This window comes from Labeo rohita, chromosome 14 (genome assembly GCF_022985175.1).
Source record: "Labeo rohita strain BAU-BD-2019 chromosome 14, IGBB_LRoh.1.0, whole genome shotgun sequence".
Taxonomy (NCBI): domain Eukaryota; kingdom Metazoa; phylum Chordata; class Actinopteri; order Cypriniformes; family Cyprinidae; genus Labeo; species Labeo rohita.
The window spans coordinates 18,282,448-18,306,723 of NC_066882.1; the positions used below are offsets into that span (position 1 = coordinate 18,282,448).

Here is a 24,276-nt window from a genome sequence, read left to right on the forward strand (position 1 = left end):
AAAAATCAAGTGTATGTAAACTTTTTAACAGGGTCATTTTTTATAAATTCAGCTATTATTTTCTCTTGTGGACTATATGTAGATGTCTGTTATGTGAAATATCTTATTCAGGTCAGTACTAAATAAAAAATAACATGCATTTTGTATGATCCCTCTATTTTGGTAAAATAATTAACATTTTGCAGATTCTGCAAGGTGTATGTAAACTGTTGACCTCGACTGTATATTAATCTATATCTACCAGGACTAAGATGAGTCCAGACCAATAAAAACACTCATTAAGGTTATAAAAGTATTAAAGTTAGGTAAGATACAACTTTTATTAACTTAATAAAATATAGTGTATGTGAAAGAAACCACTAATTGGAAGACACATTTTAAACTTTTATTTTACACTAACTGGAAGACACATTTTAGAGCTGTTTTTACAGAAAAAGGGAAACAATCTTAAGTTAACGTAAGGGAAAATGGCAAGATTTATGCGACTTTGAGGTAAAGAACAACATACCTGTATGGTACAAATCTATACAATGAATACATGAAATAGAAGATGAGATTCAGTAGTTTTTAACAACTCACAGTATAGTTTGCTATGTGAAGATATAATAACGTGGGATCTAACGTTACGATCAATGACTTTTCAACAGTTCTGTGTAATCACACTGGCATAAAACTCTCCAGAATTTTCATTTCATATTCATGCAGTTATAAACATCTTAGATCAAAAGAACAGAAAAGCCCACCAGAGCACATCAATACACATAGTAGCAGAAATGCTTCTATATGGATTAGCTGTTTACATTTTCTCCAAATTCAAAGGACAACTTAGAAGTTGTGTGCTTTTAAAGTGCAACATGCATTTTAAGTAATGCACACTTCTGATTTCAGTCTTTAAAGAATGGCAGCATAAAAATTATGATTTATCATGATGAACTTGAGCAATATTCAGTACCTAAAGCACAAAATATACCATAGAATCAATGAAAAAATAGTGCTAGAACACTCATTGCGAATCTAAAAACAAATATGCCTAAAATTGAATTTGGGATGAGTAGCTGTTTTGATAATTCATATTTATCAAAGCAAAATCCCTTCTGTGATACAAAACAACCCATGATATTCAGCTCACTCCTCTTTTGGTATACTTTTTGGTCAAACTTAGTTTATTTATTCAGTTTAAAACATTGTCTTAGAAGAGGAACGCAGATTAAGGAGTCTGAGCTGTTGGCATCTAATCTCCAATGCCAAATAGTCAAATTTCAGAGGACTCAATCCTCTCTATCCAGGGCAGACCAATGGGCGGCTTTGCTTCTTCTAAAGCCCCGCCCTCATCTCCGCCCCCTGACCCCACCTCTTCAACTCTTGCCCTGCCCCCTCTCAGCATTGCCAGTTCTCTCTCTAAGGCCTCGTTCTTGTGGTACATCTCCAGATAGCTGGCCTGCAGTTCCTTCTGGTAGCGTATCACCTTCTCCTTCTCATTCTGCCACGTGCTCCTCTCGTTTTCAAAAGCAGAAGCCTGCGCCTCGTTCTGCCGCCTTTCCAGCATCAGTTCAGCTCTGAGACGCTCCTCCGTAGCACCGGCTCCTCCAGTCTCACCCGCATCTGCTCGATGGTCCTCGAAAGCAGGCAAGGGGCATTTCCGCCTTGCGCCCTGTAGGGCCATCTGTAGCATGTCGATCTGACTGTCCTTGCTTTGGATCTGATTGCGTGCTTCATGCAGCTGAGTCTTTAAGTGGAAGATTTCGCTCAGCTTCTGTGTGACCTCTGCTTGAGAGTCCCGAAACTGTTGCTTCAGTAAAGAGATTTCTCCAGACTTTTGGCAGACCTATCAGAGCAATACAATTTAGTTACGTATTACAGTTTATATAGTACACAAAGACAGAATATGATTTGAAACGAGGCGTGTGGACAGTCAGCCTTAAACACCTCATTTAGATTTATGTTCAGTGTGAGCAAACTAAAAGTATGCATGATATGTTTATCATGCAACTAAAATCTATTTCTTTCTTTTATCGCTTCCAAACTTTTCTGAAATCCCCAGAGCTCTGAATAGATAGCTCTGACTTAATGCATACCTCCCATTGGGTCTCTTCCAGTTGGGGATTAATGTTCTGGCTTTGTGCTGCTGGGCTTTGACTTTTCAGGGTCTGGCACTCCAGCCTGACAGAATCCAGCTCCTCCTGCAGCCGGTTGCGTTCCTGCTGCGCCTTATACAGCTGCAGCTGCAGGTTTCGTTGTGTACGCTGGGACTGCTGGGATACCTGGCGCAGTTTGGCATTGTACAGTTGTTTCAGTTCTGTTACTTCCTTCTCCCAGAGTCGCTGCTTCCCTTCGAAAACCTACAGGAGGACACAAACACAGAGTTTTGAATTTTAAATCAGTTTTTTCAGGTTCACTTTTTTTTCTAGTTGTAGTATTTGTTTATAGTCTACATTGGCATTCAAAAGTTTGGGATCAGTAAGATTTTTAAATGTTTTTTAAAGTGTCTTCTGCTAATCAAGGCATTTATTTGATGAAAAATACAAAAAAACCTTAATACTGTGAAATATTATTGCAATTTAAAATAATGGTTTTCTTTTTTAATATACTTTAAAATAAAATTTATTTCTGTGATGCAAAGCTGCATTTTTTTCAGTCATTACTCCAGCCTTCAGTGTCACATGATCATTCAAAAATGATTCTGATATGCTGATTTATTATTAATGTTGGAAACTTTTTTCTATTCTTTATGAATAAAAGCCTTTATTTAAAATCTTTCTTAAACAATGTACAATACTGTTTTAAAGTTGGGGTCAGTAAAGGTTTTTTCTTTCTTTTTTTGATAGAAATTAATACTTTTATTCAGCAAGGATGTGTTAAGTGGATAAAAAGTGATAATAAAGACTTGTATTGTTAGAAAAGATGTCTATTTTCGATAAACACTGAATTTTAAACTTTTTATTCATCAAAAAATCCTAAAGGAAAAAGTATCACAGGTTGCCAACGTTGATAATAAATAAACACTGGAGACTGGAGTAAAGATGCTGAAAGAAAAATTCAGCTTTGCATCACAGAAATAAATTATATTTTAAAGTATATTAAAATACAAAACCATCATTTTAAATTGTAATAATATTTCACAATATTACTGTTTTTTTGTATTTTAGATCAAATAAATGCAGCCTTGATGAGAAGAGATTCCTTTAAAAAACAAAAAACAAATCTTACAGATCCCAAACTTTTGAACAGCAGTGTGTTTAAAATTATTTAAATGTATTGTTTTATAAAGTATCAAACTTTAAAAATAAAATAATAAAATAATAAAAAAATAAAAACTCAATCTCTCAGTTAAAAAACTATATTAAATCTAATTAAAAAAGAGAAAAAAGAAAAAGAAAAAAAATAATACTTTTATTCAGCAAGGATGCATTAAATTGATCAAAAGTGGCAGTAAAGACATGTATAATGTTACAAAATATTTTTTATTAAAATAAATGCTGTTCTTTTAAACTTTGTATTTATCAAAGAATCTTGGGAAAAAATGTATTATGGATTTCACAAAAATAATAAGCAGCACAACTATTCTCTACATTGTTAATAATAATAAATGTTTTTTTGAGCAACAAATCAGCATATTTCTGAAGAATCTGAAGACTGAAGTAATGATGCTGAAACTTCAGCTTTTCCATCACAGGAATAAATCAGATTTTAAAATATATTCAAATAGAAAACTGTTATTTAAATTGTAATAACTTTTCACAATTTTACAGTTTTGTTTCTGTACTTTTGATCAAGTAAGTGCAGAAAAACTGCCAAAAACATTAAAAACAAAAATATACATATATAATGAATATTGTAGAATATATTGTAAATGATGTATTATGAAAATCTAATTTTATAATAATATTTCAGCATATTACTGTACATTTTTATCCCAAATATTCAGCATTGTTAAACATAAGAGATTAAAAACAATAAAAAGTCATTCTTATAGAGGCTGACCTGTGCAATAGCATCTTCGCTCTCATCCAGGTTCCTCCTCATCTGACGTAGCTCGTGCTCTTTTTCCTGCAGACGGTCCTCCAGGTCCCTTACCACGTCCTCTAGAGAGTGTGATAGTTCGTAGGGTGGCGGAGCCTCGCTTCCATAGCACTGCAGCCGGTTCAGCGTAGCCATACTCTGACAGGACACGTCTGTGACCGTGGAAGCAGCTCCCTTGGAGCCCAGCGAGGTGCGATCTAATGAGCCGATGTGGTTGATGTGACCCATAGAGGCACTAATTTGTCCCAAGTGAGGGCGGAACGGCGGCCGATAAGGTGGCAAGCTGTTCATTGAATTATGCCCCGAGTCGGACGTGTTCTCCTCTTCCTGGCTGAGGCCCCGGGCTGCTGCTAGCACGCCTTTGCTGACACTCGCGCCTGGCCGTGAAGGGGAGGAGGACGAGGAAGAGGTGGACATTGATTTGGATGCTGCTTTGGCGTAGGAAGGATGCATGCCGTTGGTTAAGCCGCTGTCTGACTCCTCCGACTTGGAGGGGTAGAGGTTCTGCATCGAACTGAAGTTTTTCGGGGTGACCGGTTTAAAGGCAGAAGGCCTGAAACGTGGCTGTGAAATGAAAAGGATAAGTCAATTGCAGCATGTGCATCAGGAGAATAGATCTACACTTAAATACTGGAGCTGTGCCAAACAACATAAAGTAATTTAATGTAGAGCACTTTTACTTCCATATTTCTTCGGTCGTGCTGAATTTCCTGCTCAATAACGTCACCTGAGGGGGACCATATTTGATTACAGAGATAAATTTAGCAAGCGGAGGCTAGTCAGTTAGTCTACACACTGCTGGCCTGAACAGTTTATATGATTTATTTCTGTTTGAGGCTGTGGGGAGTAGCCCACGTATCAATAAATTACACTTGCCTCGAGAAGAAATATTGGCTTTATGGAAGCGGACTGGAAACATTGTCACAATTTCTGCATTTTATTGACAGGCTTTGAAACCACTATGTGGAACCTATTCGTCTTGTTTAAATACAGTCGTTGTAAAGTGTGTTTTTAACACCTGCTCCTTCCGAGATTTGTTGCATACTTACTGAAAGCAAATGCTGATGGCCAAAAAAGCCAGTAACTATGATAAATTCATCCTTACTTTACTACAAAGTGGTGAACAACTACTGAACAGTGTTTATTTTTCTTTTATTTCTAATGAAATAATATTAATTTAATATTAATAAAAATGCCGCTTTCAGGTCATGTCTGAATTGGCGTATTATCATGATTTTTTTTTTAAAGGACAACTCTGTTGTTACATCATTAGTCTCAGAAATGATTAGTTTCCATGGCAAAGCTCATAATGCCAAAACTGACATTTTTATATTTTAAGTTTATGAAAAGAAGAAAAAAAAAAAACACTTTATGGATCAAATATTACAGTTTTATTTTTCTAATGATATATATATATATATACACATTTATTAATTTATTATATTACCGTGATTTAAAAAAAAATTACAACTCCTAAATTTTATTTTACTAAATGTAAATTATTTTTGTCATTAATTTATTACTATACCATTTTAAATGAGAACTCTGTTGTCACATCTTTAGTCTCATAAATTAGTTGTTTCCATGGAAAAGCTTTTAATTCCAAAATTGACCGTTATTGTCCAGTTTATTAAAAGAAGAAAACTTTATTAGTTATATATTACTATTTTATTTGACTAATTTTATATTTTTATTAATTAATTTGTTACCATATCACCATTCTTTTTTAAAATGACAACTCTAAAATATTACTATTTTATTTTACTACATTTTTTAAAATATATTTTTGTATTAATTTTTTTTTAATGAAAACTTGTTTTTTTGTCCAGTTTATTAAAAAACTAAACTTTATAAATTAAAATATTAATATTTTATTTGTCAAATTTAATATATATATATTTTTGAATTAACATATTATCATGATTTTTTTTAATGACAACTTTACTAAATTCATATTCTTTTTTAAAATGTATTTATTACCATATTACCATATTTGTTTTTTAAACGAAAACCCTGTTGTCACATCTTTAATCTCATTAATAATTTTCCATGGCAAAATGTTTTGTCCAGTTTACTTTATAAATAAAATATTTTACTACTTTATATTTTTTTATATATTTTATGAATAATAATATTTTTAACAACATATCTTTGTGGTGTTGACAACAACAAAATGCTTCATTAATTTCAGATTTTTAGTTGCTGTTTTTATATAAAATTTGAAGAAATTAATGCTGATTTGCATTTACAAATGAAGAGTTAATTTGCAAAAACAGATAACTGTTTTTTTTTATTGTGTTATTATGTTTTCATTGTGTTTTATTGTGTTAGCTGTATTTTTTTTTTTTTTGAATTATTATTATTTAATCAAAACAACCCACCCAATTGCTGTTTGACTGATATTACTTGGAATGCAGAAAAAAAACCATGATTTTTGAAAATGTAAAAACGAAGTTATCTGTTTTTGCAAAAAAACTCCAAAAAAGGAGATTTCACATAAAAATAGTACTTCGGTAGTGGCCCTGTCCTGCACACTGACAGTTTTAAAGTATATTAAAATATTTTAAAGGTAAATGTATATATATATTACAATATGTAGTTTAACAAATCATCTGTGTGGTGCTTTGTTGTTGTTGATGACAGAAAAATACTGCTCCTGTAAAATATATAACGCTGAGCTGTGTAATTTCAGAACCACTAGAGTCTTTAAACACAGTAGCAAAACTAATAACTGTTTTAAGCCAGATTTCCCAAACACTCCCTGCATCTGCCATTGGCCCGAGGTTCAAACCTGTAATTTTAAGCTTGAAAAATATGGAAAATCACAATTACAGTAATTCTGACATGACATGAACGAAGCATAACTCTACGACAGTTGTGTACCTTGTCAAACTTGCCACCTATAGGAAGTGAGTTCTTTCCCAAATCGACCTCCTTTCCATCCCTGTGGTAGACCTTAGTGTAGACGTCGTCCTCCTCTCTCCTGTGCTCTCTCTTGATAGAGGATGTCCCGGAGATGATGTGTTTGCTGCCCTTTGCTTCCTTCTTGGTTATGTTGAGATAGTTAAGCAGCTCTCTCTGGTTGAAACCCTTCTTCAGCAGGCCGTGGTTCTGCCGTCCCGGTACTTGTGGAACTGCTCTGTTGCTCTTGGTCGGTGACACGTCTGGTTTCTCGATTAGGCTGCCGACACTTCCCATGACGCAGCGGCCCGATGCCAAAGTGGACGTTGGATAACCGGCACAGATGCTTTTGCTGGGGTCCTGGTTCAAGGACAGGGCCTGGACTGTTGCCATTGGTTACAGGATCAAATGGCTCCACTGGGATCTCTAAATTGAAAGAAGAGAAATGAAAACAATATGAAACCAGAATCCTTCTTCTGAAGAATATCGGATATTTCAAGAAGCTCTGGTTGCATCCATTCAACTTATTTTCACTTGCTGGTTTCATACAAAGAAATAAGAAATTTAAAATGAAACAATAATTTGATGATGTCACATTGCAGGACATTGCCGGCACTGCTTCAGCTACTCATGAGCACATGTTCATATACGTAGCCTAAAAAAACATTTCAAGTAAGACCACGATATGAAAGTAGGTCAAAAAGCTTCTGCTTTCCTTTTAGAAATGAGAACTACTGTACACACAGAAGTTCACAAGTCTGTTATATAACTGAGATGATACAAGCTGGGAATCGTCTCATGAGCCGAATACCCTGAAAACGAGGGCAGATGCCTTTGGAACGCAGAAAAACCCACTTTTAATTTACACTGCAATACTGCTGCATTAATCAATGTCCTCTGGTAATCACTAATCTTTCCCTGCTAAAGAAAAAAGCTAAGTTGTGAACACTTCCTTTCCCTGAAAGTGAGGTTGATCTACTTATTCGCTCAGTGCTGCCCTGCTTCTCAATGGTCTTGGGTTTCAATATATCTGTTTAGTAGTGCCTCACTCTTTCTTTCTCTTTGTTTCTCCCTAACTCTTTCTCAATCAATTTTCTCTTTTCAGAGAACCTCATTAAGAGCCTGTATTGATTTCACCTCAACGACCTTCTCTCTCATTGCTATAAATGTAGGCTACTGGCCTCAAACACCAGCGTAAAGACCAGTGCACTCAAGTGTTTCTGCTTGTGTGTACACTGATCTACAGGCACGTCTAGTGTAAATACTGTCTGTTTTATATACATGTAGGACTCATTTCTGTAACTAAGAAGAAGCAGATTGAAAAAGTCATAAATAATATAACGACCTTGTTTAAACAACACGTAGGCCTAATTCTGACTTGCGGTGAAGCTGATACAGAGAAACGGATCTGTTTGAAGGCCTAAAATACTCTAGCACTTCGCAAGATTACTATTTAGCACCTCTGGGTCATGCTGAGAGCACCTCTGAGTGTTCCTTTTGTCTAGTGCATCTTCACCTTTGGCATCTCGCCCAAAGCAAACATTTGCTCACTGTGACCTATCACCTATGACGATGGATCTGGTGTTAAAGGAGAAGTTCACTTTGAGAATAATAATTTCCTGATAATTTACTAACCCCAACGTGATCCAAGATGTTCATGTCTTCTGCCTTCAGTTGCAATGAAATTAAGGTTTTTGAGGAAAACATTCCAGGATTTTTCTCCATATAGTGGACTTCAATGGTGGCCAGCAGGTTGAAGGTCCAAACTGCAGTTTTTTAATGCAGCTTCAAAGGGCTCTACAGAATCCCAGCCGAGGAATAAGGGTCTTATCTAGTGAAACGATTGGTGACCTTCAACCCATTGGCCACCACTGAGGTCCACTTTGGAGAAAAATCCTGGAATGTTTTCCTCAAAAACCTTATTTCTTTTCGACTGAAGAACGACATGAACATCTTGGATTAGTGTTGTCACGATACCTAAAATGACTAAAATACCACGATACTACTACTGAACCAATATTACAAAAAAAACCCATAGAACAACAGGAAAAGTAATTGAATAACAGATGATCCAAATGGAGATCATAGTTATTTTATCTCTTAAAACAAAGCATTTCTTCCCCCCTTTAAAAAAAATAAAATAATAATAATCACATGCCAGTGCCACAACACAGGATTATGGTGAACAACTGCCGAGCCTACAGGCATGTAGAGATCTTTGCTATATTGGTAAGTTAGCTTAAAGGATAAAGCCAAATCTTATTTCATTATACAGTAATTTTATTTCACAATAATTTATATCTGTAACGTAGGGAGACGTGAAGCAGGCGGATCCATATGGAGAGCTTTATTGGCTTTAGACAGAGACATCGTCATAAATCAGGCAGGGTCGAACAACAGCAAACATGTATGTTAGGACAAAACACAAGAATAATCCATGGTACAGGCTGGGGTCGATCAATGGAGAACGTTATCCAAGGGGCTAGACAAAAGGGTAATCCGAATAGACAGGCGAAAGTTCATACGAGGGGCAAAACAGAGTCCAAAAAATGACAAGACAATGGGTAATCCAAGGTGTAGAAACAAGACTAGAATGACAAGATAACTCAGAAAGTCTCCGTACGACTGCTAACACAATATAATTCTCGATGACTACTGTCCGGGGCTTAAATAGAGTCTCTGATTGGACGCATGTGCTCAGCGCAATGGCTGACGGGGAACGTAGTCTGGGGTGTGGTGCAACAGTCAGTGTAATATGAATGTGAGGAGGCAACATCTGGTGCTGAGGGGACCGAAGGTCACCGGCCAGATTCGTGACAATATCATGACAGTCATTTTTTTTGTTATTTTATCTTTGTTAATAATAATAAGAACCTAGATGCAAGTAACAAATTAAAACACAACTACAATAAAACAAAGACACAAATGAAATAAAGAGGGCCTTATTAAATCTGTTTAATTTTTCTAGACTCTATTTTAATGGTTACATAAAAATTTTTTTATCAAAAAGCATGTCTAATTAATTGAAATCATGAAACTTGCATTAAAAATGTAACAAAAATTATGTTTTTAAGGCACTATGAAATACGTTTTATTATTTTTCTCAAATTCAGTTTTGTTTGTGAATCTCTAGTTTCCACTAATTTTCTGGATTCTATTTCAATCATTTCATTACATTTTACTGTGTTGTGTATTTACAATTTTCTGGTACATAAATTCTGGTAAATATTTTTTCTGGTAAATATTCCTTAAACTTTGTTTTCGATTTTTATTATTAGTAGTAGTACTATCTTTACATAAAATTTCTGACTGTTAAGTTAAACCAAACTTTTATTTTGACGGGCTGCTGTGAAGTCCTTTAGGTTTCTGTTTGTATATTATATGACTATTATATTATAGTTTTTCACAAAAGAAACTACTCATAAAGTGACTCTCAAAGCAGATTATGTTCATGTGTTCATGTATATATTGAGGCGGCAGTGGCTGAAAACACCACGAGCATCATGTGTATTTGTGTAGTAAACAAAACTGCGGGTCTGCGCCATTCATTAACACAGACATGCAGAAATGTGGCTCTGATTAAAATGCATTCTTAAAGTACCGGTACTAGTAAAATGTGGAATTTAAGTACTGGATTTAAGTACTTTTTAAGTATCGTGCAACACTATCTTGGATGAGTAAACTATCAGGAAATTTTCATTCTGAAAGTGAACTAATCCTTTAAGACTTGTAGATAAGAGAGGCATTTCTTTGTCTTGGAGGTTACAGGATGTGTTTATGGTGTTTATACTGTCTTATTCCAAAAGAATGAGGAACACTGAAGTTCTTATGTTCTTATGCTTTATAAAACAATAAATACCAACCTTCTGGGACAGATACCCAAGTAGATTTGCCAGTGAAAATTGTTTTTTGAAGCTCACAATTATCTCTTAGGCAGTCATTTTCAATGAGCGTTGAAGGACCATTAAAGTCCTGGTAATTAAAATTCAGAGAACAAATTTATTCCACTGATATTCCAGTATTGCTATATACTGCAAAATCATTTTCTAAATCAATATTTTGTCTGCTTTTCAATTAAAAAAATATCTTAACATCCTGAATCAATGTACTTTTTATAGACTTTTAACATACAGTTGAAGTCAAAAGTCTACATACACCTTGCAGAAGCTGCAAAATGTTAAAATAAGAGGGAACATACAAAATGCATGTTATTTTTTATTTAGTACTGACCTGAATAAGATATTTCACATAAAAGATGTTTACATACAATCGACAAGAGGAAATAATAGTTGCATTTATAAAAATGACTTCAAAAGTTTACATACACATGATTTTGAGATTCATCTTTCACACTGAGGACAACTGAGGGACTCATATGCAACTATTACAGAAGGTTCACACGCTCACTGATCCTTCAGAAGGAAACATGATGCATTAAGAGAATGAGAATGAACAGAATGAAGATGTGTACATTTTTGCCTAAATATCTGTGAATGAATTTTTTCATTTGGTACTGCCCTTCAGAAGCTACAAAAGATATTTACATGTTCCCCAGATGACAAAATAAGTTAAATTTACCCTGATATTTGAATCCCAATGCATCGTGCTTCCTTCTGAAGCATCAGTGAGCGTTTGAACCTTCTGTAATAGTTGCATACGAGTCCCTCAGTTGTCCTCAGTGTGAAAAGATGGATCTCAAAATCACAGTCATTGTTGGAAATGGTTCAAATACACAAAAATGCTGAAACATCAAAGAAATTGTGAGACCTGAAGGCTTTTTCTGAAGAACAGCGAGCAGTTTAACTGTTCAGGACAAAGAAGTGTATTAAAAATCAAGCGTATGTAAACTTTTGAAAAGGGGTCATTTTTATAAATTCAATAATTATTTTCATAATTATAACGTCTTTTATGTGAAATATCTTATTCAGGTTAGTACTAAATAAAAAAAAACATGCATTTTGTATGATACCTCTTATTTTGGTAAACTAATTAACATTTTGCAGATTCTGCAAGGTGTATTTTGACTTCAGCTGTATCTTCAGGCTTTTTTTCTCAGTTTTGAGCATAAACCTCACTTAATTTTGGTTTTACTAAATATTGTTTATACTTAATAAAACAGTGGAGAAAAAATACTTAAGATGTCTTTCATGACAAATTAGATAAAATACAGCTTTTAATTTTGTTTATATTTAATATTTGTGCCTAAAACGATGAAATAACAATTTGCCAGTGGAGAAAGAAAAATACATATCTCAAGATACATTCTCTGAAAACAAATGGTGTTGATTTTCCTTAAAAGTTCTTTAAAAAATACCTTAATTTGACATTTTTTACAATGTATTAACAGCTTCACCAGATGCCAGCACACTATGCCTACAAACGTTCAGTTAAGCACAGCATCCCCTCCAGGCTCTTCCTTATATCAACAAAATGATCATTTACCAAATTCAGCCTTACGCTACTGGAGTGATTATGCAAATAGTTAGAGGCAAAAAAGTGCAGCACTTAAGTTCAGGCTTTTACCCATAGAGAGATCAAAACGGCACCTCATGATTTTATGCATGAGATGTGGCTGAGCTCTCCTCATATTTTCTGCCATCACAGCACTCAACTAACTACAACACTTACTGCCCAAGAACTGCGTCTGCGCAAGCGTCAATTATAAATATGCCATGACTTGGAGTGCCACTTTAGTTTATGATTGACAGTATGCATAGTGAAGTATTCTAATACAGGAACTAAGAGAAATAAGTGACTGCTCCCTGAATGTGAAAGGAAGTGGGCGTGTGCTGAGGTGAGGTCATTTCAGGGTTGATATGCATGATGGCGCTTTGTGTCACAACATGAGTAAACACTGACTGTTACGCATAGAAGTGTAGGACTCTGTGGCCACGAATATGTTCAGAGACTTCCTCTTAAAATGCAGTCAGGTAAAGTGATGTTGACACACGGACAAACCAGGAAACTGATGTCTAGCTCGATAAGACAGAATTTCAAAGTTTACAGTCATATATACAACATATGAAGATTATGCTATGATATAATTCTTAGGGCTGTCGAGATAATTGAATAAGTGAAGAAAAAAAAGAATGTATGTATAATGTTTTAAAAAAGTGCAATTTATCATGCCTCCTGAAAAATGTGTATGAGAAATGTCTGTTGTCTGTTACGAAAAGCTTGAGATTTTATGAAGTAAGCTGAGGAATTGAGGGGGAAGGGTTAGCAAAGGTTCAAAACCATTTTAAAAGTGGCCACAAATCTTGAAGGACAGCAAAAATGTTGCATCCAGTCTTTTTCCATAATTGCTTCAGACACTGAACAGACGGAGTGAGTTGAGAGACCAGGTTTGATTTACTGCCTAGTCGGGCCCTTCAGAGCCAGTGGCCCTTACACACACATACACACACTCTCATTTACATCCCCCTCATGTAAAAAACTTAATTAGAGGCCTGTCTACCTCACAGCAGTTCAGTTTAGTTCATTTGTTTAAAGAACACCTGAAACTTATCATTTCCTCCTTCTGATGCTGTTTTAAATATCTTAAATATATGTACATTATATAATGATTGTAAATGTAGCACGAGACATAAAAGAGTTTTTTTTACCTGGTGTTTGGATAAACGTTAAAACATTTTTCAATGAGAGATAGTCAGAGTTTTCAATATAATATCTGAAGTAAATTCTGCAACTCTCACTGAACACTTTCTTCTATTATTTGACCCAGATATTTATAGTAGAGTATAATGTCTTGGTCTAAGAACACATACATTGGCTAAATAGCTTTTATATAGAAGTGCACAAGTTAGGCACATATAGCTAAAGCTGGTCTCAAAGATCCTTCAAATTCCAAACATACTTTTAAAAATCAAGTTAAGACTTGCAGTCTCTCTCATCAAGACAGTTCCCTGTCTAACTTGATGTATCTCTAAAAATATCAGAAGTTTACTTCCTTCTTTGGCTGCGTTATTCATACCACCTTATTCTTGCTTTGTTGCACATTTTTGTGCACAGACCAGCAAAACCTTGTTCCAGCACAGACAAGATGATGATGTTTGGAATAGCATACTACCATACTATTTTTCTGCATGGATTTTCTGCTTCCATTACCTGGGTAACTACACTGTAAAAAACAACTTAAAAAAGTTAGTTCAACTTAAAGGGATAGCTCACCCAAAAATGAAAATTTGATGTTTATCAAATTATTTTTTCAGTAGATCACAAACTAAGGATTTTAGTTCAAACCGTTGCAGTCTGTCAGTCATATAATGGCAGTCAATGGCATCCATGGCTTTGAGAGTCAAAAAACATACACAGACAAACCCAAATTAAACCTTGCGGCTCGTGACGATACATTGAGGTGTGAAGACACAAAACAGTCGGTCTGTGCAGAACACTGAACAGTATTTATATAATTTTTTACATCTGATCTACCGCAATGTCCAACTGTCCTGTGCTCTGGCATAGGCGATCAGGCTCAAAAGTTGGGAGTCGGTAAAAAGTCAACACTCCCGGATGAGTTTGCGCAAGTATATGTAATCCTGCAACCATTAGGATAAGCACAAGTAGTTACCATTTTGAGTAGCTGTCTACCCACAATCTCACTGTATAAACAATAAGTAACAAATGCTTGTGACAGATCGTTTCCGCGCATTCGTAGGCCATTGTGAACGCGCTTGGGACAGTTGGACATTGCTGTGAATCAGAGGTAAAAAATTATATAAATACTGTTCAGTTCCCTGCACAGACCGATTGTTTTATGTCTTCACACCTCAATGTATCGTCACGAGTCGCGAGGTTTAAATTGGTTTTGTCTGTGTATGTTTTTTTGACTCTCAAAGCCATGGATGCCACTGACTGCCATTATATGACTGACAGACTGCAACGGTTTGAGTTAAAAATCTTTGTTTGTGTTCTACTAAAGAAACAAAGTCACCTACATCTTAAGCAGATAAACATTTTCATTTTTGGGTGAACTATCCTTTTAAAAAGGTAAATGTACGTGCTGCCTTAACATTTTAAGTTTACTCAACTCAAATATCCATGTTTTCATGTAGTACCAATTTATGTTGATTAAACTTAAAATTTTAAGGCAGTATGAACACTTACTTTTATAAGTTAAAGCAACTTCTTTTTAAGTTGATTTTTTACAGTGTACATTTGCTAAAACACTGGTGTACAGTGTACTATGTCTACTGCATCCCACAATGCAGCTGGTTCAAAATATTATAAAAAGGTGATATTAATATTAAATAGTGTAATATTATTATTAATATTGATATTAATATTTAAAGAAACAGTAAAAGTGTATATTCAGTAAGCAGTGCACTATTCCATTCTGAACTATGAGTTTCTCCAAAGAGGCAAGGGAGGGAGTGCCTCCTCAAAATACTGGATGAGAAAAACATTTGTAGTACAAAAATAAAACAGTGCCAATATAATAAAACATAACATTAAAAAGTGTATAAATCACTTTATATTTCTAAAAAACCACTATGACACCAGCAAGTAAAGTTACAGCGGGAGTCTCTCTCGCCTCCCCTGAGCCCATTCAGTTTTTTTACAGGTATTTGAGAATGAATAGGGGAACTTATGTGAGAGGAGACAATGCCTCCATCGCGATATGATTTGATATGACTGGTTATGATCGGCTGTGATTGGTTCATATGATAAATCCCGCCTCTTGTGTTCATGCACGTTTTGTGTTCATGAATCAGTCTGAATGAACAATATAATGGCGTTAATGGGAAGACTAATTAAAAAAGCATGTAAACAACTCACTTAGATATAACTACTTTGTTACATCAAAATAAGTCTTAAAATGGCCTGAAAACATGATCTGTGGGAGTTTTTAGTGAGTAATCAGCTTGGTGAAATTAAGTTAATCTCAGTGTCTGTGATGAATAGTTACCGAGCTTTGATGAATGATGATCCGAAAAATTTTAAAATAGTTAATAATTAACTATTAAAAAGAACAGCAGTTAGCAGTTGAACATAAGTTCAAAAATAAAATACATTGTTTAAATTGTTACTGCCTTGAGTTATTTTAGAATAAATGTAAACTGCTTAAAAACACTAACTTGATGAGATTCATACTCGGCTTTAATAAATAGAATATTTATTACATTGTTAATGTAAAAACATAAAATATAACTTTTTTCCTGATAGTGTAAGTAATATTTCTTTAACCAAGAAAATGTGACTGTGACATGAATTTATATTTAATAAAAAAAAACAAAAAAACACCACCACCTCACTTTACTGCTTCGGTGTCCCATTAACTGTTGAATTCAAGGAATGATCTGCTGGCACCGTAACAGGAAATGACACATTTCATTCCACGAGGCAATTTCCAGTCAGCTGTCCTTTTTGTATCATCAGCCAAAAAACAACATGCAGAGCTATTTATTTACTCATAGCTTTCCGGTCAATGATTTCTGTTACATCATAGGCGCCATGTCGTGATTAGTATCATTTAGCCTGGGGCCATGGACAAACCTAGACATGAACCCTTCTGCATATCATCATCACATTAATGAAGATGACCAGTTTGCCCCGAGGGCACAAACATTACACAAACTCTGTTCCAAAACCTAGTAAGCTGACTCAATGCCTACCAACTACCCTCCCAACTGGAAAGTGCTTTATAGAAAGCAACTCACATGGCAGGGACTGACACAGAAGAGAAGAAATTGTTGAATAAAGTCATTATTTTGTTTTCTTTGCGAACAAAAAGTATTCTCCTATCTTTATAACATTACAGTTGAACCACTGATGTCACATGGACTATTTTAACAATGTCCTTACTACCTTTCTGGGCCTTGAGACATGGATTAAGCTATCCTTTTAAAATGCTGCCTTTATATGCAGCTCACTTAATTGTGGGAATATAACAACATCCTCTTTTATTGTGCACTAATTATAGACGTAAATAAAAGGTCCATTAAGGTAAAACTGCTGGAAATCATGACCAGAGTTTGTAGGACCCAAGGTGACACTGGGCCCCCTTTCATTATTCACCAATTTAGCACCAAACTACAGTCATTTGGTTGAATATGACTCTCTGTGAAATATGACAAGTCGAACGGTGGCGACTTCATTCATTGAAAAGGTCCTAACTTAACACTAGCTCTCTTTATAGGGATTGCATCACGTTCTTTAGAGGCCTTATTTTGGCATAGAAGCACCATTCATTTTTCACAGGCACGCACACTGGAGACATTCTCTTTAGTGAGTACAGGGCCGTTCAGTCATGCCATTGGAAAAGCACCATAAACTTGCCCCTTCAGGGTTAGAGGCTGAGGGTCAAACAGAGAGGGCAAAGAGGAAAGTGAATGTCTTATCACAAAATAATGACCTGAGGGCTCCACAGAGACCTTCGACACACTGCAAGTTCTTTCTGGTGCTTACAATGGTTCTAATATTAAGAGTTAATGAGCTGAATAGCTGAACATATAAACCAGACTGGTTTTGAACGATTGCCGATGACCATTGCTACTTGCATCAGTTTCTAAATAAAGATTTTTTTCAAATAAGTTAAGACATAGTTCACCCAAAAATAAAAATTCTGTCATTAATTACTCACCCTCATGTTGTTCTAAACCCGTAAGACCTTCGTTCATCTTCAGAACACAAATTAAGATATTTCTGATGAAATCCAAAAGCTTTCTGACCCTGCATAGACCGCAATGTAACTAACACGTTCAAGGCCCAGAAAGTTAGTACGAACATTGTTAAAATAGTCCATGTTATCAAAAAAAATCTTAATTGTGTTCCAAAGATGAACGAAGGTCTTAACGGGTTTGGAACGACATGAGGGTGAGTAATTAATGACAGAACTTTCAATTTTGAGTGAACTATCCCTTTAATATATATTTATTTGAAAGATTTAAACTTTTAAAAAACAAAATTGTTTTCACCTGTGCTCATGTATGCAATAAAACTGTGTGGTTTGAAGCAGAACCAAGCCATGTGGAGCTGTGTTGAATCCTGCACGTGCGAAAATGTAGTGAAGATCAGCGTGCGAGGAGGCTTTGTGGAGGTCACTCTGAGAGTGTTAAATCGTATTAGCCCTAATGCTGTGAAGTGCCCAGCACGGACCTGAGCCGTTCAGGTTTGTTTTAACAGAGCAAATCCTTGTCCCCCGCCTGTTGAGTGCTGTCAATACTGACCTAAAGCACTTTTTCCAAATTACTGCGTGAGGAATTAGTGCAACGAGAGATTCAGATGTTCCATTACTCAACTGCAACGTGCAACTTTAAGGGCACTTGTCTATATTTTATGGACGCATTTGTAACAGTCGCTATGGAAACTGAATGGAAACTTCACACCTACCTTTAGAAACTTTCAGTAAATATAGCCGGGATGTGCTTTGACTGTTAACACCTACAAAGCCTTTTATGCACGATACATTGCTTTTAAATTATGCAGCAGGGTTGATTAGCATTCAGAGGGCTGTGGAAAAAAGTAGCTACAAATATATTACACCAGTCTGGCTTATGTAATTAATTGCACTAAAAATAAAGGCAAATGTCCTTGTTTACAGTCGCATTAAAATTAATCGAACGTAGGTCAGGGTTGCCACACTTTTTCACTAATCAACTTCAATGACTTTTCCAGGTTGTGATTACTGGATAAGGATTTCAATGTTGTAGATATCATCAACAAAGAACAATTTATGAAATATTAGAATGGAAATATTTTATAGCTGAGTATAATATAAAGTTTATATTCATAGAAATCATTGTGTTTATTTTAGACCTGGGATTCCCTAAATTCCCTAATATTTTTTAGATTACCCTGACCATAGGAATCATATGGAACCCTGTTTTCCACCACTGAATAAGAAAATAAAAAAAGGTAATTGCGATTTTTGTCTTGCAATTGCGAGTTTACATCTTTACATCTGTTTTTCTCAGAATTGCAAGATATAAATTCGCAGTTGCATGTTTTAAAGTCAGAATTGTGACACATAAACTAGCAATTTTAAGAAAAAAAGTCAGAATTACAAGATATAAATTCACAATTGCAAGTTATAAAGTCATAATTGCGAGACATAAACTTGCAATTATGAGAAATAAAGTCAAAATTGCAAGATATGAACTCACAATTCTGACTTTTTTCTCAGAATTGTGAGTTTATATGTTGCAACTGTGAGAACATATCAGTCTATATCGCACAATTCTGACTTTTTTCTCAAAATTGCGAGACATAAACTTGCAATTGTGAGTTATAAAGTCAGAATTGTGAGTCACAATTCCACCTTTTTTCAGAATTGTGATATAAACTCACAATTATGAAAAATAGAGTTGCGACTTTTTTTCACAATTGCGATTTTCTATCTAGCAACTTACCTTTTTTCTCGCTATTGTGAGTTTATATCTCGCAATGCTTATCTTTTTCTCATAATTCTGACTTTTTTCTCAGAGTTGTTAGATATAGACTCGCAATTGCGTGTTATAAAGTCAGAATTATAGAGATATAAATTCACAATTCTTGTTTTTTTCTTAGAATTGTGATATAAACAGACTTTTTTTTCTCACAATTGCGAGTTCGCAATGACAATTCTTACTTTTTTATATTAACTCGCAAATATGAGTTATGAAGTTCAATTTTGACGGAAAAAAGACTGATGTTCTCACAGTTGCAAGATATAAACTCACAATTCTGAGGAAAAAAGTCACAAAGAATTGTGAGTTTATATCTTGCATTTCTGACTTTATTTGTCATAATTGCAAGTTTATGTCTCACAATTTTGACTTTATAAAATGCAATTGCAAGTTTATTTCACGCAATTCTAAGAAAAAAGTCAAAATTGGAGAAGTGAAAGCAGTAAATAAGCCATACATTTTAAGCAGGCCTAGACTAAATCATTTTCTGCTCTTATTTTTAAGCGAAATAACATAGTATGAAATTCAAATCTGGCTTCTGACAGCAGCCTACATTTTACAGGTAGCAAGTAACATTTCAAAATGAGCAACTAGTTACACAGTCCAGGTGTAATGTCGTAATAGGTCAGTGGTGAGGAGGGGCATCGGGTTCTATTGTTTAACCAGCTCTTTTTTCTGTGTACTTTTCTCATTGAGTTCATACGAGCCAGTTCTTCTCTCTATCTGACCCTTTCCAGTGGGAAGCCTGTGCCCTGAGCTGAATGGTACATTCTTTAGGGGAAGTAAGTTAGATAAGTGAGTAAAAAATGGACATTCCTCACATTTCTGTGGAGGTAATAATTAATATAAGAATTATAGCTGTCTTCACTAGGGTGCTGATATAAGACCAAAAGAAAGAGAAATTACAGAGAAAGATCAACCCAAATCTACACAAGAATTGGGAAATGGCACCTGCTGTTTTAGAAATAAACCTCAATGAATAAATTATTAGACTTAGAGCTGGGCAGCAGTGCAGCAATAGTAAAGCTTTAGGAAATATATGATTTAGGAAACACAGTTTGAAACAGTCTGATTAAAGGAGAAGTCCACTTCCAAAACAAAGATTCACATATGATGTACTCACCCCCCTTGTCATCCAAGATGTTTATGTCTTTCTTTCTTTAGTCGTAAAGAAATTATGTTTTTCGAGGAAAACATTTCTGCATTTTTCTCCATATAATGAACTGATATGGTGCCCCGATTTTGAACTTCCAAAATGCAGATTAAATGCAGCTTCAAATGATCCCAAATGCGGTTGTAAACGATCCCAGCCAAGGAAGAAGGGTCTTATCTAGCGTAACGATCGGTTATTTTCATTTAAAAAATACAAATACTTTTTAATCTCAAACACTCGTCTTGCCTTTCTCTCCCTGAACTCTGTGTATTCTGGTTCAAGACAGTTAGGGTATGTCGAAAAACTCCAATCGTATTTTCTCTCTCAACTTCAAAAATCATTTCAAAATCATCCTACATCACTGCAGAAGTACCAACGCAGTCTTTGCAAAGTGAACATGCAAAGAAGATCAAACACCCTTAACAAAAAATGTAAAACAGCGATATAGGGCGATTTTGAAGTTGAGGGAGAACGTGAGATGGGAGTTTTTCGACATACCCTAACTTTCATGAACCGGAACAAAAACAGTCCAGGCAGAGTAAGACAAGACGAGCGTTTGGCATTAAAATAGTATATAAACTGTATTATTTTTATTAAAATAACCGATCGTTACGCTAGATAAGACCCTTCTTTCTCGGCTGGGATCGTTTACAACCGCATTTGGGATCATTTGAAGCCGCATTTAAACTGCATTTTGGAAGTTCAAAATTGGGGCACCATATCAGTCCATTGTATGGAGAAAAATACTGAAATATTTTACTAAAAAATATTTTACTAAAAAAATTTCTATACGACTTAAGAAAGAAAGACATGAACATCTTGGATGACAAGAGGGTGAGTACATTATATGTGAATCTTTGTTTTGGAAGTGGACTTCTCCTTTAAGAGAAACTCGATTTCTTAGAAAAAGCACTCAAAGTAGTTTTTTTTTCACTGTTTAGTTTAGTTTTTTTTTCACTGTTTAGTTTAGTTTTTTTTTTTTTCACTGTTTAGTTTAGTTTTGCTTACAAGGTCATGATATTATCTTGGATTACTATAAAAGGAATGTTCTGGCTTAAATGCAAGTTAAGCTGTATTGTAAATAACAATTTAAATTTATCCCACAGTATGTGAAAATATTGCATTTAGAAAACAGTTACTTTGCAATATTATATTTTTACTATAAGAGACTTTATTGAAAACATTTTAAGCATGCTGTGAGTTTGGTTTTTGGACCAATGATCTGAAAAATTCAAAAATAGTTAAAAGTTAACTATTAAAAGAATATATATATATATACAAATTTTAACCAATTAGACTGTCATTACAGTTGCATCATTGTAAACATGCTTTTGTTTGTTTTTAGGAACTGAAGGATGAGTCAGAATTATTTTGTTTTATGTCATAACAGCATTTCAAAGAGCTTGCGCTCAGCCCCGAACTTTCCTTTAATTATGACATTACACATTTGTCACACCATGAGATAAGATTTCAACCCTGTCAGTGGTCTCTGAACACAAAGCATGCATCTGAACAATGCCACCCTTGCGCAATAGTTTTTTTCGAATCACAATGTTGTCCCTGCAGGGAATGAGGATGTAACGTGCACTGGCAAAAAACAAAGCAGATCCTGTGTTTTCATTTGACGTCTGTATTAAAGAAATTGGTGCAGTGCATTTCAATTGCAAATAAGCTTCCCAAAGGCTACAAAGAGTCTCACTTCACAACTTTCTTGACAGTAAACAGAATGGAAGTTAATCAGCCGAACCATAATAGGTTTGTATGCTGAGAGGATCTTTTATGATGCAGAGAGCCTTCTGTGAGGCAAAGAGAGTTGAATGTCACAGTGAGGCAGTATTTGGCGACAAACGTCCCATTCGTTTCTTATTTAATGATGCTGCAAACACTAGAGAGAAGCGCACAAAGAAATACGGCTACATAAAATAAAATGCAAAACAAGATGTTCACCTGAGGAAAACTTGCTGCCGCTGCTCTCTTGTCTTCCAGTCAATGCACATATATTTGATTTCCTCCTAATGCCGCTGAGGAGAGAGAGATCCAAATTACCCATCAGCAGTTCAACATCTCTTCCTTCACTCCCACGGACCTGCTGCCAGACTACGGCCAGGAAAACCCCTGGGAATGTCTCTGGTTACTCTCTCCTGCCACCGGTACACTGATCACCCCTCTCTCCCTTTTGTAAATAAAGCGCGCCTTTCTATGATGCCGGTGTGGAAGAACCTGTTCTCCTTGTTCTGTGACAAATGTGAAGGACACTACTTGTGCCATGGGCAGTGATACTGAATGCTGCTAATGCGGAACCAACGGAATACAGAAAGTGGAAATCGTTCGGTTTGCATTAGGCCAAAGAATGTTGTTTGCGATGGAGAAGAACCGCAGAATCTGGTGTCCAGTGGGAAACAAGCTGTGCTGTCATCTTGCAATGTGTCTAAACAATAGGTTTAGTCTTGCAGGCTACATCAGGCAGCCTTGGCAAACTCTCCACAGCATCAGATTACATCATGTTGGTGGGAGACACTTGAAAAAAATAGGGGGCTTGTTCTACAGGAGAATTTTGGAGAGCAAATGAGTCAGTTTCTTGTGGTATCCACGTGATTCGATATATTCGTCCCATAAATGGTTTGACAGTTTTTTGCAGTTAATTTTGTAGTTTAACAGTTTAATCTTGTGATTATTATATTTTGATTATTCTGCTCACCAAGCCTGCATTTGATCCAAAATACAGCAAAAGCAGTAATATTGTGAAATATTTTTGCTATTTAAAATAACTGATTTCTATTTGAATATATTTTTAAATATAATTTATTCCTTTGATCAAAGCTAAATTTTCAGCATCGTTACTCCAGTCTTTAGTGTCACATGATCCTTCAGAAATCGTTCTAATATGCTGATTTGCTGTTCAAGAAACATTTTTTTATTATTATCAATATTTAAAACAGTTGAGTACATTTTTTTCAGGATTCTTTGATAAACAGAAAGATCCAAAGATCAGCAATTTTCTGAAATAAAGCTTTTGTTACATTATACCATTCAAAAGCTTTTTATGGGAAGGAAATTATAGAAATAAATACTTTTATAGGCAAGGATGCTTTAAATTCATCAAAAGTGATGATAAAGACATTTTATAATGTTACAAACGATTTCTATTTTAGATAAATGCTGTTCTTCTGAACTTTCTATTCTTCAAAGATACCTGAAAAAAAAATTCTATCTACTCAGCTGTTTTCAACATAATAATAATAATAATAATAGACATTATTTGAGCAGCAAATCAGAATATTAGAATGATTTCTAAAGGATCATGTGACTGGAGTAACGATGCTGAAATTTGGTTTCGAAATCACAGGAATAAACTACATTTTCAAATACATTCAAATAGAAAACAGTTATTTTAAAAAGTAAAAATATTTCAGAATTTAACTGTTTTTGCTGTAATTTGGATCAAATACACGCAGAAGAAACTTTTTAAAAAACATTAACAATTTTACTGTTCAGAAACTTTTGACTGGCAGTGTATATTATATTAGTATTAGTATTCATTTCTTTATAAAACAACACTGACCTCTTTTTTTACTGACCCCAAACTTTTATATACACTACCGTTGAAAAGTTTGGGGTCAGTACATTTTTATTGTTTCTTTTTTTTTTTTTTTTTTTTTAAGAAATTAATACTTTTATTCACCAAGGATGTATTAAGTTAATAATTAAAAGTTTATTTAAAGTTAATAATAAATAATTTACATTGTTATAAAATATTTATATTTTGAATAAACACTGTACTTTTTAAACTTGTTATTCATGAAAGAATCCTGAAAA

General features: G+C 34.8%; 1 protein-coding gene across 2 annotated transcripts in view; it reads right to left on the reverse strand.

Moving 5' to 3' along the window:
• Nucleotides 1–363: 363 nt before the first annotated feature.
• The window catches only part of n4bp3 (NEDD4 binding protein 3), a 33,218-nt gene continuing 9,305 nt past the window's right edge, over nt 364–24,276 (reverse strand). The window contains exons 2-6 of one of the 2 annotated variants that reach the window (XM_051128023.1): nt 22,408–22,481; nt 6,904–7,347; nt 3,982–4,584; nt 2,076–2,339; nt 364–1,825 (exon numbers count right to left, since the gene is read on the reverse strand). In XM_051128023.1, coding sequence (XP_050983980.1) covers nt 1,253–1,825; nt 2,076–2,339; nt 3,982–4,584; nt 6,904–7,314 — 1,851 coding nt within the window. In that variant the 5' untranslated portion in view covers nt 7,315–7,347; nt 22,408–22,481 and the 3' untranslated portion in view covers nt 364–1,252. The remainder of the gene's footprint in view (nt 1,826–2,075; nt 2,340–3,981; nt 4,585–6,903; nt 7,348–22,407; nt 22,482–24,276) is intronic. The other variant, XM_051128022.1, reaches the window with a different exon arrangement.